Source organism: Scyliorhinus canicula, chromosome 17, assembly GCF_902713615.1.
Source record: "Scyliorhinus canicula chromosome 17, sScyCan1.1, whole genome shotgun sequence".
Classification (NCBI taxonomy): Eukaryota; Metazoa; Chordata; class Chondrichthyes; order Carcharhiniformes; family Scyliorhinidae; genus Scyliorhinus; species Scyliorhinus canicula.
Window position 1 is genome coordinate 124,643,852 of NC_052162.1, and position 20,874 is coordinate 124,664,725.

Sequence of the window (20,874 nt, forward strand, 5' to 3'; positions counted from 1 at the left end):
GAAGAGCATTGAGAGCTATCTGGACTTGAATGACACGGGGGAGGTGCAGGTGGGGATGGTCTGGGAGGCCCTGAAGGCAGTGATCAGGGGAGAGCTGATCTCCATAAGGGCACACAGAGAAAGAAAGGAGAGGCTGGTGGGGGAGATATTGGAAGTGGATAGGAGATATGCGGAGGCACCAGAGTAGGGGCTGCTGGGAGAACGGCGCAGCCTGCAGGTCAAGTTCGACCTGCTGACCACCAGGAAGGCAGAGACGCAGTGGAGAAGGGCACAGGGCGCGGTCTATGAGTATGGGGAAAAGGCGAGCAGGATGCTGGCACACCAGCTTCGCAAACGAGATGCGGCTAGGGAGATTGGGGGAGTGAAGGAGAGGGGCGGGAAGGTAGTACAGAAGGGGCAAGAAGTGAACGGGGTCTTCAGGGATTTTTACAAGGAGTTGTATCGGTCTGAGCCGCCGACGAGGAGAGGGGGAATGGAGGACTTCCTAAACAAATTAAGGTTCCCAAGGGTCCAGGAGGGGCTGGTAGAAGGGCTGGGGGCGCCAATAGGGCTAGAGGAGCTAGTCAAGGGAATAGGTCAGATGCAAGCGGGGAAGGCGCCGGGGGCAGATGGGTTCCCGGTGGAATTCTACAAGAAAAATGTGGACTTGGTGGGACCGGTACTGGTACGAGCCTTTAATGAGGCGCGAGAGGGGGGGGTTCTGCCCCCGACAATGTCGCAGGCTCTGATCTCCCTGATACTGAAGCGGGATAAAGACCCCGTGCAGTGCGGGTCCTACAGGCCTATCTCGCTTCTGAACGTGGATGCCAAGTTGCTGGCAAAGATCCTGGCAGCTAGAATAGAGGATTGTGAGCCAGGGGTAATCCATGAGGACCAGACGGGGTTCGTGAAGGGGCGGCAGCTCAACACGAACGTGCGGAGATTGCTGAATGTAATTATGATGCCGGCAGTGGAGGGGGAGGCTGAGATCGTGGTAGCGCTGGACGCGGAGAAGGCATTCGATAGGGTGGAGTGGGAGTACCTGTGGGAGACGTTGGAACGGTTTGGGTTTGGGGAAGGGTTTATTAAGTGGGTGAAGTTGCTCTACTCGGCCCCGACGGCGAGTGTAGTGACAAACGGGAGGAGGTCGGAGTATTTCGGGCTCCACCGAGGGACCAGGCAGGGATGTCCCCTATCCCCCCTACTTTTCGCACTGGCGATCGAACCGTTGGCGATGGCACTGAGGGGTTCAGGGGGGTGGAGAGGACTGACTAGGGGAGGGGAGGAACATCGAGTATCGCTGTATGCGGATGATCTACTGCTGTACGTGGCAGACCCAGAGGGGGGAATGCCGGAGATAATGGAACTATTAGCAGAGTTTGGGGACTTTTCGGGGTACAAACTAAATTTGGGCAAAAGCGAGGTTTTTGTGATACACCCGGGGGACCAGGGAGAGGGTATTGGGAGACTCCCCTTCAAGCGAGCAGGAAAGAGCTTTAGGTACTTAGGGGTGCAGGTGGCAAGGAACTGGGGGACCCTCCACAAGTTGAACTTTTCCAGGCTGGTGGAACAGATGGAGGAGGAATTTAAGAGGTGGGACATGGTACCGCTGTCGCTGGCGGGGAGGGTGCAGTCAATCAAAATGACGGTCCTCCCAAGGTTCCTGTTTTTATTTCAGTGCTTGCCCATCTTCCTCCCTAGGGCCTTCTTCAAAAAGGTGACGAGTAGCATCATGAGCTACGTGTGGGCGCACGGCACCCCAAGGGTGAGGAGGGTCTTTTTGGAGCGGAGTAGGGACAGTGGAGGGCTGGCACTACCCAATCTCTCGGGGTATTACTGGGCGGCAAATGTGTCAATGGTGCGCAAGTGAATGATGGAAGGGGAGGGGGCAGCTTGGAAACGAATGGAGAGGGCGTCCTGTGGCAACACAAGCCTGGGGGCCCTAGTAACGGCACCATGGCCGCTCCCCCCCACGAGGTACACCACGAGCCCGGTGGTGGCGGCCACCCTCAAGATATGGGGGCAGTGGAGGCGACACAGGGGGGAAATGGGAGGTCTGTTGGCGGCGCCAATAAGAGGGAACCATAGATTCATCCCGGGGAACATCGACGGGGGATTTCAGAGCTGGTACAGGGTGGGCATACGGCAGCTGAAGGACCTGTTTATAGAGGGGAGGTTTGCGAGCCTGGGAGGGCTGGAGGAGAAGTTTGAGCTCCCCCCGGGAAACATGTTCAGATATTTACAAGTGAAGGCATTTGCTAGACGGCAGGTGGAGGGGTTCCCCCTGCTCCCCAGTAAGGGGGCGAGTGATAGGGTGCTCTCGGGGGTCTGGGTCGGAGGGGGGAAGATATCAGACATCTACAAGATAATGCAGGAGGCGGAAGAAGCATCGGGGGAGGAGCTGAAAGCCAAGTGGGAAGGGGAGCTGGGAGAGCAGATAGAAGACGGGACGTGGGCGGATGCACTGGAGAAGGTCAATTCTTCCTCCTCGTGTGCGAGACTGAGCCTCATTCAATTTAAGGTGCTGCATAGAGCTCACATGACGGGGACAAGGATGAGCCGGTTCTTTGGGGGTGAGGACAGGTGTGTCAGATGTCTGGGAAGCCCAGCGAACCATGTGCATATGTTCTGGGCATGTCCGGTGCTGGAAGGGTTCTGGAAGGGGGTGGCAAGGACGGTGTCGAAGGTGGTAGGGTCCAGGGTCAAACCAGGATGGGGGCTTGCGATCTTTGGGGTCGGGGTAGAACCGGGGGTACAGGAGGCTAGGGAGGCCGGAATATTGGCCTTTGCGTCCCTTGTGGCTCGACGAAGGATATTAATTCAATGGAAGGACGCGAGGCCTCCAAGCGTTGAAACTTGGATTAACGATATGGCTAGCTATATTCAGCTAGAAAGGATCAAATTTGCCCTGAGAGGGTCGGTACAGGGATTCTCCAGGCGGTGGCAACCTTTCCTTGACTTTTTAGATCAGAGATAGACGTTCGGGGTCGTGGCAGCAGCAACCCGGGGGGGGGGGGGGGGGGGGGGGGGGGGGAGGGAGGGGGGGGGAGGGAATTGGGAGGGGAGGGAGGGGGGGGAGGGGGGGAGGGAGGGAGGGGAGGGGGGGGCAGCAATGGTCGTGGGGGGACATGTACGACTATAACGCGGGCAAGTCTGCTCGTTGCTCATGTCTGAAACTGTAGGCTACCTTGTTTGTTAAGTTGTTGCTTGGGGGGGGGGGGGGGGAGAGGACTGGTGCGCGCGAGAGGGCGGGCGAGGGAGGGATTTTTGCCTAGAGGGATTGTGTTGTATATAATTTAAAAAATAGTAGGGGTAAATGTTTGTATGGAAAAACTCTTTCAATAAAAATTATTTAAAAAAAAAAAAAAAAATAATAATCTTTATTGTCACAAGTAGGCTTACATTAACACTGCCATGAAGTTACTGTGAAAAGCCCCAAGTCGCGACATTCCGGCCTGTTCGGGTACACGGAGGGAGAATTCTGAATGTCCAAATTACTTAACAGCACGTCTTTCGGGACTTGTGGGAGGAAACCGGAGCATCCGGAGAGAACCCGTGCAGACTCCACACAGACAGTGACCCAAGCCGGGAATCGAACCTGGGTACCAGGAGCAGTGAAGCAACAGTGCTAACCACTGGGCTACCATGCTTCATCCGTGAAGAAAGACACACATTGTTTAGTTTCTCTGCCATTTCCTTATTCCCCATTATAAACTCTCCTGTCTCTGCCTGGAATGGACCCACATTGGTCTTTGCTAATCTTTTCCTTTTCACATTCCTACAGGAGCTTTTCCAGTCGGTTTTTATGTTTCTCGCCAGTTTGCTCTCATATTCTATTTTCTCTTTATCAGTTTCTTGGTCCTCCTTTGCTGAATTCTAAAACTAGTTCCCAATCCTCAGGCTTACTACTATTTTTGCCACGTTATGAGCCTCTTCCTTTTATCTAATGGAATCTTTAACATTTCTTGTGTGTGGGATGGTTGCATCACTTTTCCTGTCTCAGATTCCCTGAGAGACAGAGAGAGAGAGAGAGACAGAGACAGAGAGAGGGAGACAGAGCATCAGCCCACGAGAGGAAATGTTGTGAGACCGGCCAGTCCAGCAGAAAGAAACCCTCCCACCCTCCCCATTGACCAACTGTCAGAATGAACACAATGCCGTCCTGGATGTACTTGAAGCAGAAACAATAACAGTAGAATCCAACCCCTGTGATCAATTATGAACTTGTTGGTGTCTCAGCAGGTGTGATGAATCACAAAATCCCTTCCCACATTGAGAGCAGATGAATGGCTTCTCCCCAGTGTGAATTCGCTGGTGTCTCTGCAGGTTGGATGAAAAACTGAAGCCCTTCCCACACCGAGAGCAGGTGAATGGCCTCTCTCCAGTGTGAACTCGCTGGTGTGACTGCAGGTTGTGTAACTGAGTGAATCCCTTCCCACACTGAGAGCAGGTGACTGGCCTCTCCCCAGTGTGAACTCGCTGGTGTGAGTGCAGGTTGGATGAGTGAGTGAATCCCTTCCCACACTGAGAGCAGATGAATGGCCTCTCCCCAGTGTAAATGCGTCGATGAGCTTCCAGCTCTGATGGAGATCTATTTCCCTTCCCACAGTCTCTACATTTCCATGGTTTCTCCATGTTTGGCGTCTCCTCGTGTCTCTCCAGGTTGGACAATCAGTGTGAAGCCTCGTCCACACACAGAACACGTGTACGGTCCCTCCCTGCTGTGAATGGTGCAATGGTATTTATTCAGGCTGTGTAACTGGTTAAAGCTCTTTCCACAGTCAGTGCTCTGGAACACTCTCACTCGGGTCTGTGTGTCTCGGTGCTTTTCCAGTCACACTGATGTTTAAAATCTTTTGAAGGCAACAGGTCGGCACACATTACTCCTTCCAGATTAAATGGCCGATGAACCAAATCTGTCAGATGTGGACGTGATGTTTGAGATTTCTGTCTGTAGATCCTATCCTTTTAACATCCTGTAAAAGGAGTTTAGAAAAGACATCACTGTCAGTACAGGATAGAAATTGAGAACAGATTTTAATTTTCCTGGAACATTCTTCCCTCTCTCATTTCCCAAAAGCTGTAAATCTCCATCCCACACACTCTCCCTCCATTCTCACCCTGCTGTATCTAATATTCACCCTTCCAATTCTCCTGAAGGTGCTGATTCAGGCTGATTGACAGATCCAAGCTCACTGCTTCCTGTCCTGGACACAGAGACCATAACAAATAGGAGCTGCAGTCAGCCATTCGGCCCATCGAGCCTGCTCCACCATTCAATGAGATAATTGGCCGATCTACCTCAGCACCATTTTCCAACATTACCCCCTTGATATCGTCAATATCTAGAAACCTATCAATCTATGTCTTGAAAATACTTAATGACTGAGGCTCCACAGTCCTCTGGGGTAGAGAATTTCAAAGACCATATTGTCTTTAAATTCATTGCTGGGTGGCACAGTGGTTAGCACTGCTGCCTCTCAGGGCCGAGGACCCAGGTTCGATCCCGGGTCACTGTCCATGTGGAGTTTTCACATTCTCCCCATGTCTGCATGGGTCTCACCCCCACAACCCAAGATGTGCAGCGTAGGTGGATTGGCCGTGCTAAATTGCCCCTTAATTGGAAAAAAAAGAATTTGGTAGTCCAAATATTTTTTTAAATAAATTCATTGACCGGGGATTTGGGGGTCACTGGATAGGCCAGCATTTACTGTCCATCCCTAGTTGCCCTTCAGAAGGTGGTGGTGAGCTGCCTTCTTGAACGTCTGCAGTCTCTGAGGTGTAGGTACACCCACTGTGCTGTTAGGGAGGGAGTTCCAGGATGTTGCCCCAGCGACAGTGAAGGAACGGCGATATATTTCCAAGTCTGTCTGGTGAGTGACTTGGAAGGGGAACCTCCAGGGGATGAGGTTCCCAGGTATCTGCTGCTCTTGTCCTTCTAGATGGCAGTGGTCGTGGGTTTGGAAGGTGCTGTCTATGGAACCTTGGTGAGTTACTGCAGTGCACAATCAAAATGGCTGCTCTGTCCTGGATGGTGTCGAGCTTCTTGAGTGTTGTTGGAGCTGCACTCATCCAGGCAAGTGGAGAGTATTCCATTACACTCCTGACTTGTGCCCTGCAGATGGTGGACGGACTTTGGGAGTTCAGGAACTGAGTTACTTACCATAGGATTCCCAGCCTTTGACCTGCCCTGGTAGCCACAGTATTAATATGGCTAGTTCACTTCAGATTCTGATCAATGGTAACCCCCAGGATGTTGGTTATGCGGGTTTCAGCGATGGGAATGCCACTGAATGTCAAGGGGTGGTGGTTAGATCCTCTCTTGTAGGAGATGGTCATTGCCTGGCACTTGTGTTACATCCTTGAGTGAAGAAATCCTTCCTCATATCAGCTTTCTCCTCATTTTCCTGCCGGTTCCCCATGACCCTCGGCTGCCCTCGTCAATCAGAAATCTGTCAGGGGGGGGGGGGGGGGGGGAGGGAGGAACCACGTGAAGTGGGCGTGGGAGGAGCTACTTTTCTGCAGGTTCTGGCGCCACTCGCCAATAATGCGTAATTTATCCTGATTGCCCGGCACTTGTCTACTTCATCCTTGAATTAATATTTATCAGGTCCCTGAAAGACTTCGGGATTGGGTTTGGTAAGATTATGCCAAAGAGCTTTAAGAAATCCGGTGATAAAAGAGGGCAGGAGGATTCAGTGGGGGTGGAGCCGCCTTTTCAACATGACAGCCTGACCCTCAATAGGTGTCTCGACCCCGCGCTCTCCGGGGCTCTCTCGGAGGTGGCGAACATGATGATTGCCGACATTCTCCGTGTTATTGACCTGAGGCTGAGTGAGCTGACTCAATATCTGTGAGCTCATGTGGCTGAGCTGTAAAACACCATGAAGAGGCTCGATGATCTGGAGGAGAGAATCCTGAACGTTGAGCAAGATGCCTCCTCGGCGGAGGCAAGAATTCAATCCTTGGAAAACTGGCCTGAGTGATGTGGTGGACTCCTGGAGAACTTGGAGAACCGAGGGTCAGAGAAAGAACATCCGAGCTGTCGGCCTGCCGGAAGGTGTGGAGGGTGAGGCTCCCGTTAGGTTCTTCAAGGACCAAAGTCAGAGGAGAATTATAAGAAGACCCCGAGTAAGCTATTGCTGAAGGAGGTTAATGCAGCAAGAGTGGTTTTGGGCTCCCTATTTACTCAGCAGGTCGAGAAAAGTTGGAAGTTTGTGAGGTCAAAGTTGGACAAGTTTGGGAATAAGCCGAGCAAATACGTGGCCTGTTTGACAAAGAAAAAGGCCGACTTTAGAGCAAATCCCTCTCTGTGGCTTGGGGGATGGAAAAGGATCATGAAGACGGAGGAGATAAACAGGGATTTTGGAAATCTTTGCAGGATCGTACAAGTCTGAGCAATCTGGTGATGTGTTGGTGGGTGTGAAGCATTCTTTCTCTTCCCTGAAGCTTCTGTAGGCCTCAGAAAATCTTAATGCTCCCCTTTCTAGGGAAGAGGTTTCAAAGGCCATGAAGGAACTGCAGCCGGGTAAAGCCCCGGGACCGGATGTCTGTGGGTGTGAGTTTTATTGGGGGGCTTGAGGATTTGTTGTTGGACCAGTTGGTAGATATGTATCGTCACTCTTTTGACTCTGGGATACTGCCACCGACTCTTTGTGAGGCTAATATCTCTTTGATTCTGAAGGTGGGCAAGGACCCAGAGGAGTTGGCCTCTTATCACCCAATCGCTCTTTTGAATGTTGACTTGAAATTGCAACCTTATGCTAAGGCTGGAGGACATCTTCCGACAATCATGTAGGAGGACCAGACTGGGTTTATATGGGGAAGATTTTCCAGGAACAATGTTGGAAGGTTGCTGAATGTGATTCAGGCTTTTCAGAAATATCCATTGGATGGGCTGCTGATCTCCTTCGATGCAGAGAAAGCTTTTGCTCGAGTTGAGTGGAATTATCTGGTGTATCCGCTGCGAGGCTTCGGGTTGGGTGAGGATTATATTGAGTGGATTCAATTGTTATATCACAGACCGGCAGCGGCGGTGATCACCAATGGTTTAAAGGCATCAGATTTTCAGCTTCAGAGAGGGACGAGGCAGGGCTGCCCTCTGTCTCCCTTGTTGTTGGCCACTGAGCCCTTGCCGGAGGATATCAGATCGGATCCTCTGATATCGGGACTGGGAGGTGGGTTGAGGCAGCACAAGATCACTCCGAGTGTCGATGACGGGCTGCAGTTTGTGTTGAACCCCAGTGTTTAAGTCCCGGACATTATTGGAGTCGTGGATAGATTGAGTATCTTCTCTCGTATCGAGATCAATTTTACTGAGTCTGAGGCCATGCCGGTGGGGAGGGGTTGAGGGGTAAACCCCCTCCTCTTGCTAACTTCCCCTTCAAATGCCCCCCCCCCCCCCCCCCCCCCCCCCCACACACCATGCCATTTAAAATCCGGGGAATGTCAATGGCCCCCTCTTTCAGACAGCTATATGGGGCCAACTTTCCACAGCTGATGGTAACTATTAGGTGGGACCTTGTCCGGTGGTCGGCTCTTCCGATTTCATGGCGAGGGAGGATCGCCTTCATTAAAATGAATGTGTTGCCCAGACAGTTGTACCCTCTGCAGATGCTGCCTATACTGCTGTCGACCAGAGTCATTAAGGAAATTAATCAAATCAGGGCAGGACCTACTAAGTTAATGGGAGGGAGTTGGGGAGAGTTACAGAACAAAGAGATCCAGGGGTTCAGGTTCATAGCTCCTTGTAGGTGGAGTCGCAGGTGGACAGGGTGGTGAAGAAGGCAGTCAGTATGCTCAGTTTTATTGGTTAGAATATAGAATACAGGAGTTGGGACGTCTTATTGAAGTTGGACACGACATTGGGTCAGACCGCACATGGAATACTGTGTTCAGTTCTGGTCACCCTATTATGGAAGGATATTGTTAAACTAGAAAGAGTGCAGAAGAGATTTACCAGGATGCTGCCAGGACTTGATGGTCTGAGTTATAAGGAGAGGCTGGGTGGGCTGGGATTTTTTTTCCCAGGAGCCTAGGAGGCTTAGTGGTGATCTTATAGAAGTCTATAAAATAATGAGAAGCATAGATAAGGTATACAGTCGACATTTTCCCTGAGATAGAGGAGTCTAGAACTAGAGGGCATAGGTTTAAGGAGAGAGGAGAGAGATACAAAAGAGATCAGAGGGTAACTTTCTTCAGACAGAAGGTGGTGAGCATCTGGAACGGCTGCCAGAGGCAGTGGTAGAGGCGGGTACAATTTTGTCCTTCAAAAAGCAGCTAGACAGTTACATGGGCAGGGTGGGTATAGAGGGATATGGGCCAAATGCTGGAAAGTGGGACTAGCTTAGTGATAGAAACTGGGCAGCATGGACAAGCTGGGCCGAAGGGCCTGGTTCCATGCTGTAAACATCTATAACTCTACCTGGAACAAAAAGAAACCTTGCCTCAAGTTTGTTAAGCTCCAATCACCAGGAGCTAAGAACTAGAACAAAGAACACAGAAAATTACAGCACAGGAACAGGCCCTTCGGCCCTCCCAGCCTGAGCCGATCCAGATCCTTTATCTCAATCTGTCGCCTATTTTCCAAGGATCTACTTCCCTCTGTTCCCCACCCGTTCAATAATCTGTCTTGATGCATCTTAAATGATGCTATGGTGCCCACCTCTACTACCTCCACTGGCAAAGTGTTCGAGGCACCCACCACCCTCTGCTTCAAAAACTTTCCACGCACATCTCCCTTAAACTTTCCCCCTCTCACCTTGAAATTGTGACCCCTTGTAATTGACACCCCCACTCTTGGAAAAAGCTTATTGCGATCCACCCTGTCCATACCTCTCATAATTTTGTAGACCTCAATCAGGTTCCCCCTCAACCATCGCCACTCCAACGAAAACAATCCTAATCTACTCAACCTTTCTTCATAGCTAGCACCCTCCATACCAGGCAACATCCTGGTGAACCTCCTCTGCACCCTCTCTAAAGCATCCACATCCTTCTGGTAATGTAGCGACCAGAACTGCACGCAGTATTCCAAATGTGGCCTAACCAAAGTCCTATACAACTGTAACATGACCTGCCAACTCTTGTACTCAATACCCCGTCCGATGAAGGCAAGCATGCTGTATGCCTTCTTGACCACTCTATCGACCTGCGTTGCCACCTTCAGGGTACAATGGACCTGAACTCCCAGATCTCTCTGTACAAGAATTTTCCCCAGTACTCTTCCATTGACTGTGTAGTCCACTCTTGAATTGGATCTTCCAAAATGCATCACCTCACATTTGCCTGGATTGAACTCCATCTGCCATTTCTCTGCCCAACTCTCCAATATATCTATATTTTGCTGTATTCTCTGACAGTCCCCCTCGCTATCTGCAACTCCACCAATCTTAGTATCATCTGCAAACTTCCTAATTAGACCAACCTATACCTTCGTCCAGATCATTTATGTATATCACAAACAACAGCGGTCCGAGCACAGATCCCTGTGGAAACCACTAGTCACCTTTCTCCATTTTGAGACACTCCCTTCCACCACTACTCTCTGTCTCCTGTTGCCCAGCCAATTCTTTATCCATCTAGCTAGTACACCCTGAACCCCACGTGATTTCGCTTTTTCCATCAACCTGCCATGGGAAACTTTATCAAACACCTTACTGAAGTCCATGGGCGAGATTCTCGGCAGCCTTCACGCCCACTTCCGGGGCCGATTCTCCCCCCCCCCCCCCCCCCGGGCGGGGCTAGGAGCGCGGCCCCGTGCGACACGGCCTTGACGACCGTCGTCAAGGCCGCACGTCAAGCGTCACGCCGGCTGACGCGGCCGATGACGTCAGCCACGCATGCGCAGTTGGCGTCGTTTGCCTCAGTGGCCCCGCAAGACGTGGCGGCTTGATCTTGCGGGGCGGCGGAGGGAAAAGAGTGCGTCCGTTACGGACGCAAGGCCCGCGATCAGTGGGCACCGATCGCGGGCCTATGCCCCCCTTGGCACGGTCGTGATACTGCCGTACCAATCGGGCCCCCAGATGCCCCAAACGGGCATCTGGCGCTCGTTTCACGACGGCAGCAAGCAGGTGTGTTTGCTGCCGTGTTGAAACGGGCGTGAAGGCCTGGCCGCCCGGCCTCGGAGAATCGCCGCTCACCGTAAAAAACGGCGAGCGGCGATTCGTGCCGTGGGTCGGGCGTGAGGGGGGGAGAATAGCGGAAGGGCGTGAAAAATGTCGGGAGGCCCTCCCCCTATTCTCCCACCCGGCGTGGGGGGCGGAGAATCGCACCCCATGTATATGACATCTACAGCCCTTCTCTCATCAGTTAACTTTGTCACTTCCTCAAAGAATTCTATTAGATTTGTAAGACATGACCTTCTCTGCACAAAACCATGCTGCCCTATCATTGATAAGTCTATTTTCTTCCAAATGTGAATAGATAGAACATAGAACAGTACAGCACAGAACAGGCCCTTCGGCCCTCAATGTTGTGCCGAGCCATGATCACCCTACTCAAACCCGCATATCCACCCTATACCCGTAACCCAACAACCCCCCCTTAACCTTACTTTTTATTAGGACACTACGGGCAATTTAGCATGGCCAATCCACCTAACCCGCACATCTTTGGACTGTGGGAGGAAACCGGAGCACCCGGAGGAAACCCACGCACACAGGGGGAGAACGTGCAGACTCCACACAGACAGTGACCCAGCCGGGAATCGAACCTGGGACCCTGGAGCTGTGAAGCATTTATGCTAACCACCATGCTACCCTGCTGCCCCTATCCCTCAGTATCTTCTACAACAGTTTGCCTACCACTGACGTCAAGCTCACAGGTCTATAATTCCCTGGATTATCCCTGCTACCCTTCTTAAACAAGGGGACAATTCTCCAGTGCTCCGGGACCTCAGCCGTGCTCAAGGATGCTGCAAAGATACCCTAAGGGAGGGTATAGTCTCCCAAAAATCAAGGTCCATCAATTGGCCTCTCGTCTTAGGTTCTTAAGGGATTGGGTTAGGATGGAGCCAACATTCATCTGGCTCAATACATAAGCAGACCAGTCAGTTCTCCCTCTATCAAAAACTGGCGTAGGCTGATTATGGAATGCATCTCCGTGCAATTTTTAATGACTGTAATTCATTCTGAGTCTGATGCATTAGGTAAAGTATGGGACTTCTAACTCAAATACATAGGCTCCAATTTGACTGACTTGCTCCTCCTGTGCTTTCCATGAGTGTATTCAATTTAACTTAGGGCACAGTGATTAATGCTGCTCCCTCAGTGCCAGGGACCCAGGTTCAATTCCAGCCTTGGGTAGCTGTCTGTGAGGAGTTTGCATATTCTCCTTGTGTCTTTGTGTGTTTCCTCCGTATGCTCCGGTTTCCTCCCACTGTCCAAAGAAGTGCAGTGAAAGTGGATTGGTCACGGTAATTTGCCCCTTAGTGTTCCACATGTGTAGGTTAGGTGGGTTGACCATGATCAATGCACCAGGTTACGAGGATAGGATGGGGAGTGAGCTTCCGTGAAATGCTCTTTCTGAGGCTCAGTGCAGATGTGAAGGGGTGAATAGCCTTCTGCACTACAGGAGTTCTATGTCATCTATGTTGTGTTGTTCCAAATTAATTCTGCAATATGTTGCTTGTCTTTATGTTGGCAATATCTCTTGTTCCACTCCGTGCCCATTTGCCATGATTTTTTTCTGTTACTCTGTTACATTCATTGTTTAAAATGTATTTAAAACACACCAATTTATTAAAAATCTGTCCGCCTCATTCGTGAATATATTCAATGACCCCACACCCCGCTGGTCCCTGTGGAAGAGAACTCCAGAGACTAATAACCCTCTTGAGGGAAGAGATGACTGGATTGTACTTATAGACATGTCTCTGTCTGGTATTAATTTACTGTCCCCTTAAATGACAACCATCTCCTGGGGAAAGCAGCCCTTTAATTGTGAACATTTGGAAAGAGACCATCCTTTTAGCCAGACAAAAAATGTGTCAAGCTGAGGGAGCAAAGGATGTCAACGTCTTTAAGAGAGAGACCTGGGCCAAGCTTTCCAGAGTCTGCACCCTCCCTGGATTCACTTCCTTTCCCTTCAGTTGTTGCAATTGACCAATTGAAGGTCAGAGAGAAAAGAAATGGAAAGGGGGAGAAAAGAAAGTGTTTTACTCACAGATGTTGGAGACAGGAGGAGGTTTCAGTCTGTGTGAGGTCCCAGTTTTCCTCATTGTCCAGCTTCCGTATTCAGACAACGGGGGAGCTGATTGGATGGAGGAAGAGAGTCCTTCCGGTTCACCAACTCTTCCCATTGGTCAACAACCTTCCTGCGCACGCAGAGGAATCCGCGGTGACGTTTCAGGGTTCCAGTGCGCAGGCCCGGCGCGCGGACACAGCAGCTCCGCCCCACTCATTGTTCCCCTTCCTCAAGACAAGGTTTCCAGGCAACCGGCTGACAGCTCCGGCCAGAGAGAAGCCTCTCGGTGATTTCCCCCACCCTCCGTGCCGGGACTGCGCATGTTCTAGAGAGAGGAGAGGCTGCGCATGTGCGAGGGAAAGCCTGACCTTCCTGCTGAGGCATTGACCAATCGGAAGAGTTCGATGACCGGAAGTACTGTAGTCCTCCAGCCAATCAGCACAGGATTTGTGTGAATGAAGATTGAGCTTCACACAAACTGAAACCGCCTCCTGTCTCCAACATCTGTGAGTAAAACACTTTCTTTTCTCCCCCTTTCCATTTCTTTTCTCATTCTCACATTCAATTGGTGACTTGCAGCAACTGAAGGGAAAGGAAGTGAATCCAGGGAGGGTGCAGACTCTGGAAATCTTGGCCCAAGTCTCTCTCTCTCTTAAAGACATTGACATCCTTTGCTCCCTCAGCTTGATACATTTATTTGTCGAGACTCTGAAGCGCAAATACTATAAACCATCCATGAGCCCTGCCCAGCCTGTAGTATAACAGGGGCTGGTTTAGCTCAGTTCTTTGGACAGCTGGTTTGTGATGCAGAGGAAAGCTTCAATTCCCAGCTGAGGTTATTCATGAAGGCACCACCTTCTTAACCTTGTCTCTTGCCTGAGGTGTGTTGATCTTCAGGTTAAATCACCACCAGTCAGTTATACCCTTCAAAGGGGAAAGCAGCCTGTGGTCATCTGGGACCTTGGCGACTTTACCTTTAATCGAACAATTGAATCCACTCGATATAATCCTCACTCAATCCGAAGCCTCGAACCATATGCACCAGATAATTCGATTTGAGTGAAAGCTTTCTCTGCATCGAAGGACTTCACCAGCCCATCCACTGTGTATTTCTGAAAAGCCTGAATCACATTCAGCAACCTTCCAACATTGTTACTGGATAGTCTTCCCCCTTATAAACCCAGTCTGGTTCCCCCCCACCATCCAATTGTTGGGAGGATGTCCTCCAGCCTCCTCGCCAAAACTTTAGATCGTAATTTGAAGTCAAGATCCAAAAGAGATATTGGCCAATAAGAGGCACGCTTCTCTGGGTCCTTCAGAATCAAAGAGATATTAGCCTCACGAAGAGTTGATGGCAGCATCCCTGAGTCAAAAGAGTGACAATACAGACCCATCAATGGGTCCAACAACAAATCCTCAAGCCCCCGATAAAACTCACACCCACAGCCATCCGGTCCCGGTGCTTTACCCGGCTGCAGTTCCTTCATGGCCTTTGACATCTCTTCCCTGGAAAGGGGATCATTAAGAGGCTCATGTTGGCTTTCTGAGGCCTCCGGAAGCTTCAGGGAAGAGAATACATACCCATATCCATCAACACATCACCAGACTTCAGAGACTTGTATAATCCTGCATAAAATTCCCCAAATCCCTGTTTATCTCCTCTGTCCTCACAACCCTTTTCCCTTCCCCAAGCCGCACAGAGGGAATTGTTCCAATGTCGGCCTTTTGCTTTGTCAAACAAGTCAAGTATTTGTTTGGTTTATTCCCAAACTCGTACAACGTCTGCCTCGCAAACCTTTCTCGACCTGCTGCATCAATAGGGAGTCCAAAGCCATTCTTGCCGCATTAACCTCCTTCAGCAATAGCTTATTCGAGATCTCCTTATAATTCTGCTCGGCCTTCGTGAAACAAACCCCCAGACGTTGCTGGTTCTTCAGCATCCGAGCGTTAACCTTACATGTCTCCCATAAAATGGAGGGGGAGATACCAGGGGTCAAGTTAACCCAAAGGAAGAACTCCAACTCCTTCTTAAAATGCTTCATAAATGAACTATCTCTGATCAGAGAGGCAGCAAACCTCCACGTTCTCAACCTGGGGATGAACGCTCGAGTAGAAATTCCAGAGAAACAGGAGGATGGTCCACAATCGATGTTCACTACGGTGCAAGAGGACACCAGGTGTAGGATCGTCCTTGAGATAAACATGTTGTTGATTCTAGTATGACATTGATTAGGGCTGGAAAGAAGGTAAAATCTCTGCCCCTCGGGTGCAATGTTCTCTAAATATCCACATAACCCACCTCCTCACAAGTAACGGCCAACGCTCTAGCTTGCAGCATGGGGCGGGGCGGGGGGTGGGTTTCTTGGTAACCGGGAGCATATCTACCAGAGGATTTAAGGAACAGTTGAAGTCACCAACCACAAGAGTTAATTGAAGCTAACTCTGCAAAATCCACAAAGGCCTTAGTAATGAACTCAGGGGAGCAATTCAGGGATCCATAAACATTCATTATTGAAATAGCATCTCCAAGCATTTAATCTCTAATGATCACATATCCACCTCCTTTGTCCTTGGTGCAGGTTTCAATTTGAAAAGTGATATTTTTATTAATAAAGATTGCCACACCCCTGCTACTTGATGAAAAGGAGATGAAAAACCTGCTCCACCCAATCCGGCCTCAATTTAAAGTGTTCCTTATTCAGATGAGTTTCCTGCAATAAAGCGATGTCACTTTCTCCTTAAGAAAGGAGAGGATAACCATAGATTTGAGCCAGGGAAGTGGGATTGGAAATTTTTGGAGATGGGATTGGAAAGGAATTAGGACACAAAAAGATTTATTTCTTGGGGGTTGTTTTGCAGGATTGAAGGAGTTGGAGCGAAGTATGGACTGGAGCAGGGGGAAATATTTAGATATATGCAGGTTCGAGACTTTGCCAGAAAGGAGATACAGAGCTTCCCAGTAGAGCCAGCTTCCACATTTCTGGAGGAGATGCTGACGACAGGGGGACTGGGGAAGGGGTAGTATTGGCGGTTTACGGGGCTATTTTGGAGGAGGAGAAGAAGGCACCTTGTGTGTTTCTGTTTGCCCTGTGTATTGTTCTCATGTATGGAATGATCTGTCTGAACTGTACGCAGAACAATACTTTCACTGTATCTCGGTACACGTGACAATAAACAAATCCAATCCTCACCATTGAGGTGATAGTATTTCTAATCAGTAAGGCTACTCCACCCGCTCTGCCATATTCTCTGTCCCTCCTGTAAACTTTATAACCGGTATATTTGGTACCCAGTCCAGACCATCCTGCTGCTTGTTTTTGGAACTGTGTTGAGTTCCCCTGAGGCCTTTCCCTCCCCCTCCATTTGTTAGTTTAAAGTCTTGTGACCTCCCTATTTATCCTTTCCGTGTGGACACTGGTCCCAGATCAGTTCAGGTGGAGACCGTCCCAACGGTACAGATCCCTCCTATCCCAATACTGATGCCAGTGTCCCATGAAATGGAACCCCTCTTTCCCACACCACTCCTTTAGCCACGTCTTTACTTCCCTAATGTTCTCATCCCTATGCCAAATTACAGATGGTTCGGGGAATAATCCAGAGATTATAACCCTTGCGACCTGTTCTTTAATTTTGTTCCTAGTTCCGGATATTCCCCAAACAGGTCCTCTTTCCGAGTCTTGTTGATGTTGTTTGTCCCAATGTGGACCACAGCAACTGGATCCTCCCCCTCCCTCTCCAATATCCTTTCAAGCCGGTTAGAGATGCCCCTCACCCTGGCACCGGGCAGGCAACATACCCTGTGGGACTCTCGGTCCTGCTTCCAAAGGACGTTATCAGCTCCCCTAATTATAGAATCCCCGACAACTACCACTTCCTCCCCCCGCTTGAATGGCCTCCTGTACCAGGGTGCAGTGGTCAGCCAGCTCATCCTTCCTACAGTCACTGCTCCGATACCCTATGCCCCTCCGAGTCCGCTCCCTGGAGACTCGGCTGTGAATCCCCGAGATAAGGTTTCTGTCCTCACAGCTCCGAAACTCTGTCCCTCCGAGTCCGCTCCCTGGAGACTAGGTTTGGGGAATAGGTATTGGAGACGAGGTATTGGGGAATGAGAGGAAGGAATGTTCCATAGAAACTAGAATTCTCTGTTCTGAATTTCTATCCTGTACATAGTGTTGACTTTTGTAAATTCCTTTTACAGATATTACAAGAGGAGGAATTACAGACAGGAATCTCAATTGTCACGTCTCAGTCTTACAGAGTCACTCGATACCTTGGGATCTGAGTATCATCGGCCTTTGAATCTAGAAGGAGAAATGTTTCCCTAATTTGTCGGCATCAAAAGATTTTAAACATCGGTGTGACTGGAAAAGCACTGGACACACACACACCTGAGTGGGAGTGTCCCAGAGCACTGACTGTGGAAAGAGCTTTAAACTGTTACACAGCCTGAAAAAGACATCACACCATTCACAGCGGGAGAGACCGTACTCGTGTTTAATAATAATCTTTTATTGTCACAAGTATGAAGTTACTGTGACAAGCCCCTAGTCACCACATTCCGGCGCCTGGGTCAGCTGGTACAGGAATTGAACCCGCGCTACTGGCCTTGTTCTGCATCACAAACCAGCTGTCTAGCCACTGAGCTAAACCAGCCCTTCACCAGTTTGTGGGTGGCCAAGCCTTCAACTGATTATCTGTCTGACCAGGGGAGACGAGAGGAGACCCAAAACATGGAGAAACCGTGGAAATGTGGGGATTGTGGAAAGGGATACAGTGTCCCATCTCGGCTGGAGATTCATCGACGCAGTCACACTGGGGAGAGGCCGTTTATCTGCTCTCAGTGTGAGAAGGGATTCGCTCAGTTCTCCAGCCTGAAGAAACACCAGCGAGTTCACTCTGGGGAGAAGTCGTTCACCTGCTCTCAGTGTGGGAAGGGATTCACTCAGTCTTCCAGTCTGACGTCACATCAGCGAATTCACACTGGGGAGAGGCCATTCACCTGCTCTCGGTGTGGGAAGCGATTCACTCAGTTATCGAACCTGCAGTCACATCAGCGAGTTCACACCAGGGAGAGGCCGTTTAACTGCCCTCAGTGTGAGAAGGGATTTACTGAGTTATCCAGCCTGAAGAAACACCAGCGAGTTCACACTGGGGAGAGGCCATTCACCTGCTCTCAGTGTGGGAAGGGATTCACTCAGTTATCCAGCCTGCGGAGACACCAGCAAGTTCACACTGGAGGGAGGCCATTGATATGCACGGTGTGTGGGAAGGGATTCAGTGATTCATCTACCCTGCGGACACATCAGCGAGTTCACTCCAGGGAGAAACCGTTCACCTGCTCCCAGTGTGGGAAGGGATTCAGAGATTCATCCCACTTGCGGATACACCAGCGGGTTCACACTGGGGAGAAGCCTTTCACCTGCACTCAGTGTGGGAAGGGATTCACTCAGTTATCCAGTCTGAAGTCACACAAACAAATTCACACTGGGGAGAGGCAGTTCACCTGCTCCCAGTGTGGGAAGGGATTCAGAGATTCATCCCACCTGCAGAGTCACCAGCGAGTTCACACTGGGGAGAGGCCGTTCACCCCTCAATGTGGGACGGAAACTCATGATTCATCACACCTGCTGAGACAGCAACAAGTTCCCAGTTGATGACGGGTTGGATTCTGCTGTTACTGTTTCTGCTTCAATTGGACAGGGCTGAATTTTGTTCATTCTGTCAGTTGGTCAATGGGGATGGCCGTAGGGTTTCTTTCTGCTGGACTTGGCAGTCTCACGGCTTTGTCTCCAGTGGGCTGACGCTCTGCGAGCCTTCTATAGTACTTTTCATGACCACAGGATCTCCTCACGCATTTTACATCCAACGAAGTGCTTTTGAAGTGTAGCCACTGTTGTCATGTTGAGGAGCGATAGGTGTGCCTTAGAAATAAAATTTAATTAAAAAATCATCTTCATCCATCTTCATTATTATAAAGGTCAATGAAGCCATGTTAAACTCCAGCATGCGAGTGGACTAATTAAAAATGAATACTGTATAAACCAAAATGTTTCCAGAAACTGCTGAAATAGTGGAAACTACTCATTCCAAAATTTTGAAAAGCTACTGGTCATCATATCTTGCCAAAATCTGGCTCAAGAATAAGATTCATTGTTCCATCCGATCATAATTAGTAAGAAAGTAAGCTATTGAATTCTACAAAACTGTCTTTGAACTACTGTATCCTGTATTAACCAAATGTATTAATTGAAGATTACTGTATTAGCTACCTGTCAGACACAGATGATTTAATAAGTAGTGAGCTTTAATTCAGTTACAGTTAATGAATCAATTGTTATGTTAAAAGACAGTTTTAATTGCTGTAAAAATGTGATGCTTACTTTCTGTGTATGTAAAGAATGTGCAATGAGGATAAATGTACTGGCAAGAGAGACCTTCAAACTCTGATTAGCCTCAACGTTTGAAACCATGAATAAGGGATTGTACAGAATCAGATAAAGGGACAGTAAGAAACAGTTCTATTGTATTCCTGTCTAAAGTAATGAGAGATGTGTGGACTCCCCGTGTCTGCATGAGTTTCCTCCGGATGCTCTGGTTTCCTCCCACAGTCCAAAGGTTAGGTGGATTGGCCACGCTAAATTACCCCTTAGTATCCAAAGTTCCCACAAACAACAATGTGTTAATGAGCAGATGATGTGTTTTTAGTGATGTTGATTGAGGGATAAATATTGACCAGGACACTGGGGATAACTCCCCTGCTCTTCTTCAAAATAGCGGCTGTGGGAACTTTTACACCCACCTGAGAGGGGCAGACAGGGCCTCAGTTTAACATCTTATTTGAAAGAAGGCTGTTGTGACAGTGCAGCACTCCCTCAGTGCTGGGACCAGGAATGTTGGATGTGATTTTTGTTCTCAGGTCTCTGGGACTGGGATTTGATCCTACATGACCTTCTGACTCAGAGGTGAGAGAGCTGCCCACTTAGCCACTGCTGGCACGATAGACTATGGGAGCGATTCTCCAGCCTCGTTGCGCTCTCGATCAAGAGTAACGAAGCCGCTGAATAGCGGGAAATGCCAAAAACGAGATCTGTGCCAGGTGCCAAACAGTTTACGATGCAACCAGCCCGCTCCCCTTGGTGAAATCAGGATCTCGCCGGAGCGAGGCGAGAAACCAATCACCACTACTTCAGCCCCATTTCCATACAATTAACGAGACACCCCAGATCCAACGGCCTCCCGTCAGTCAGCGGCCTCTCCAGCAAGTGCTCACACTGGCACCGATTAGTATTTCTTTTGAAAAGCTTGAACCAGGCAGAAGGCCTCCTGTGGTGAGCCGAGGAGGTGAGCAGCCACTTTGCTCACAGGCAAAGAGCCCGGGGGCGCTGGGCATGCGGCCCCAGTACTCGGGGGGTGGGGGACCTTCCGCAGGGGTGGGTCACTGTGGGGTGGGGTGGGGGAAGGCTCTGGGGGTGGCAACCACTCGGGCACCACCATGCCAACCCCTGGATCATGTGTTCCCATTCCAGGGGTAACCCTTGTCCCTGCCCGTCTACCCCAACGGCCACCCGTTACCCCCACCGACTACTGAGGCATCTGGCTGCATGGCTGAAGGCTATTGCTGATAGAGAATTGGCAATTGTGAGCCCTTAAAGTGAGCCCTTCACAGATGCCAAGTGGATTCCCGTGGGTGGGCAGGCCTTGAAGCATGTG

At 49.9% G+C, this 20,874-nt stretch overlaps 1 protein-coding gene across 1 annotated transcript in view; it reads left to right on the forward strand.

Annotated features, from left to right (window-relative positions):
• The window catches only part of LOC119951596 (gastrula zinc finger protein XlCGF26.1-like), a 34,336-nt gene extending 14,656 nt beyond the window's left edge, over window positions 1–19,680 (forward strand). The window contains exon 3 of the mRNA XM_038774779.1: window positions 17,897–19,680. Coding sequence (XP_038630707.1) covers window positions 17,897–18,818 — 922 coding nt within the window. The 3' untranslated portion in view covers window positions 18,819–19,680. The remainder of the gene's footprint in view (window positions 1–17,896) is intronic.
• The last annotated feature ends 1,194 nt before the right edge of the window (window positions 19,681–20,874 follow it).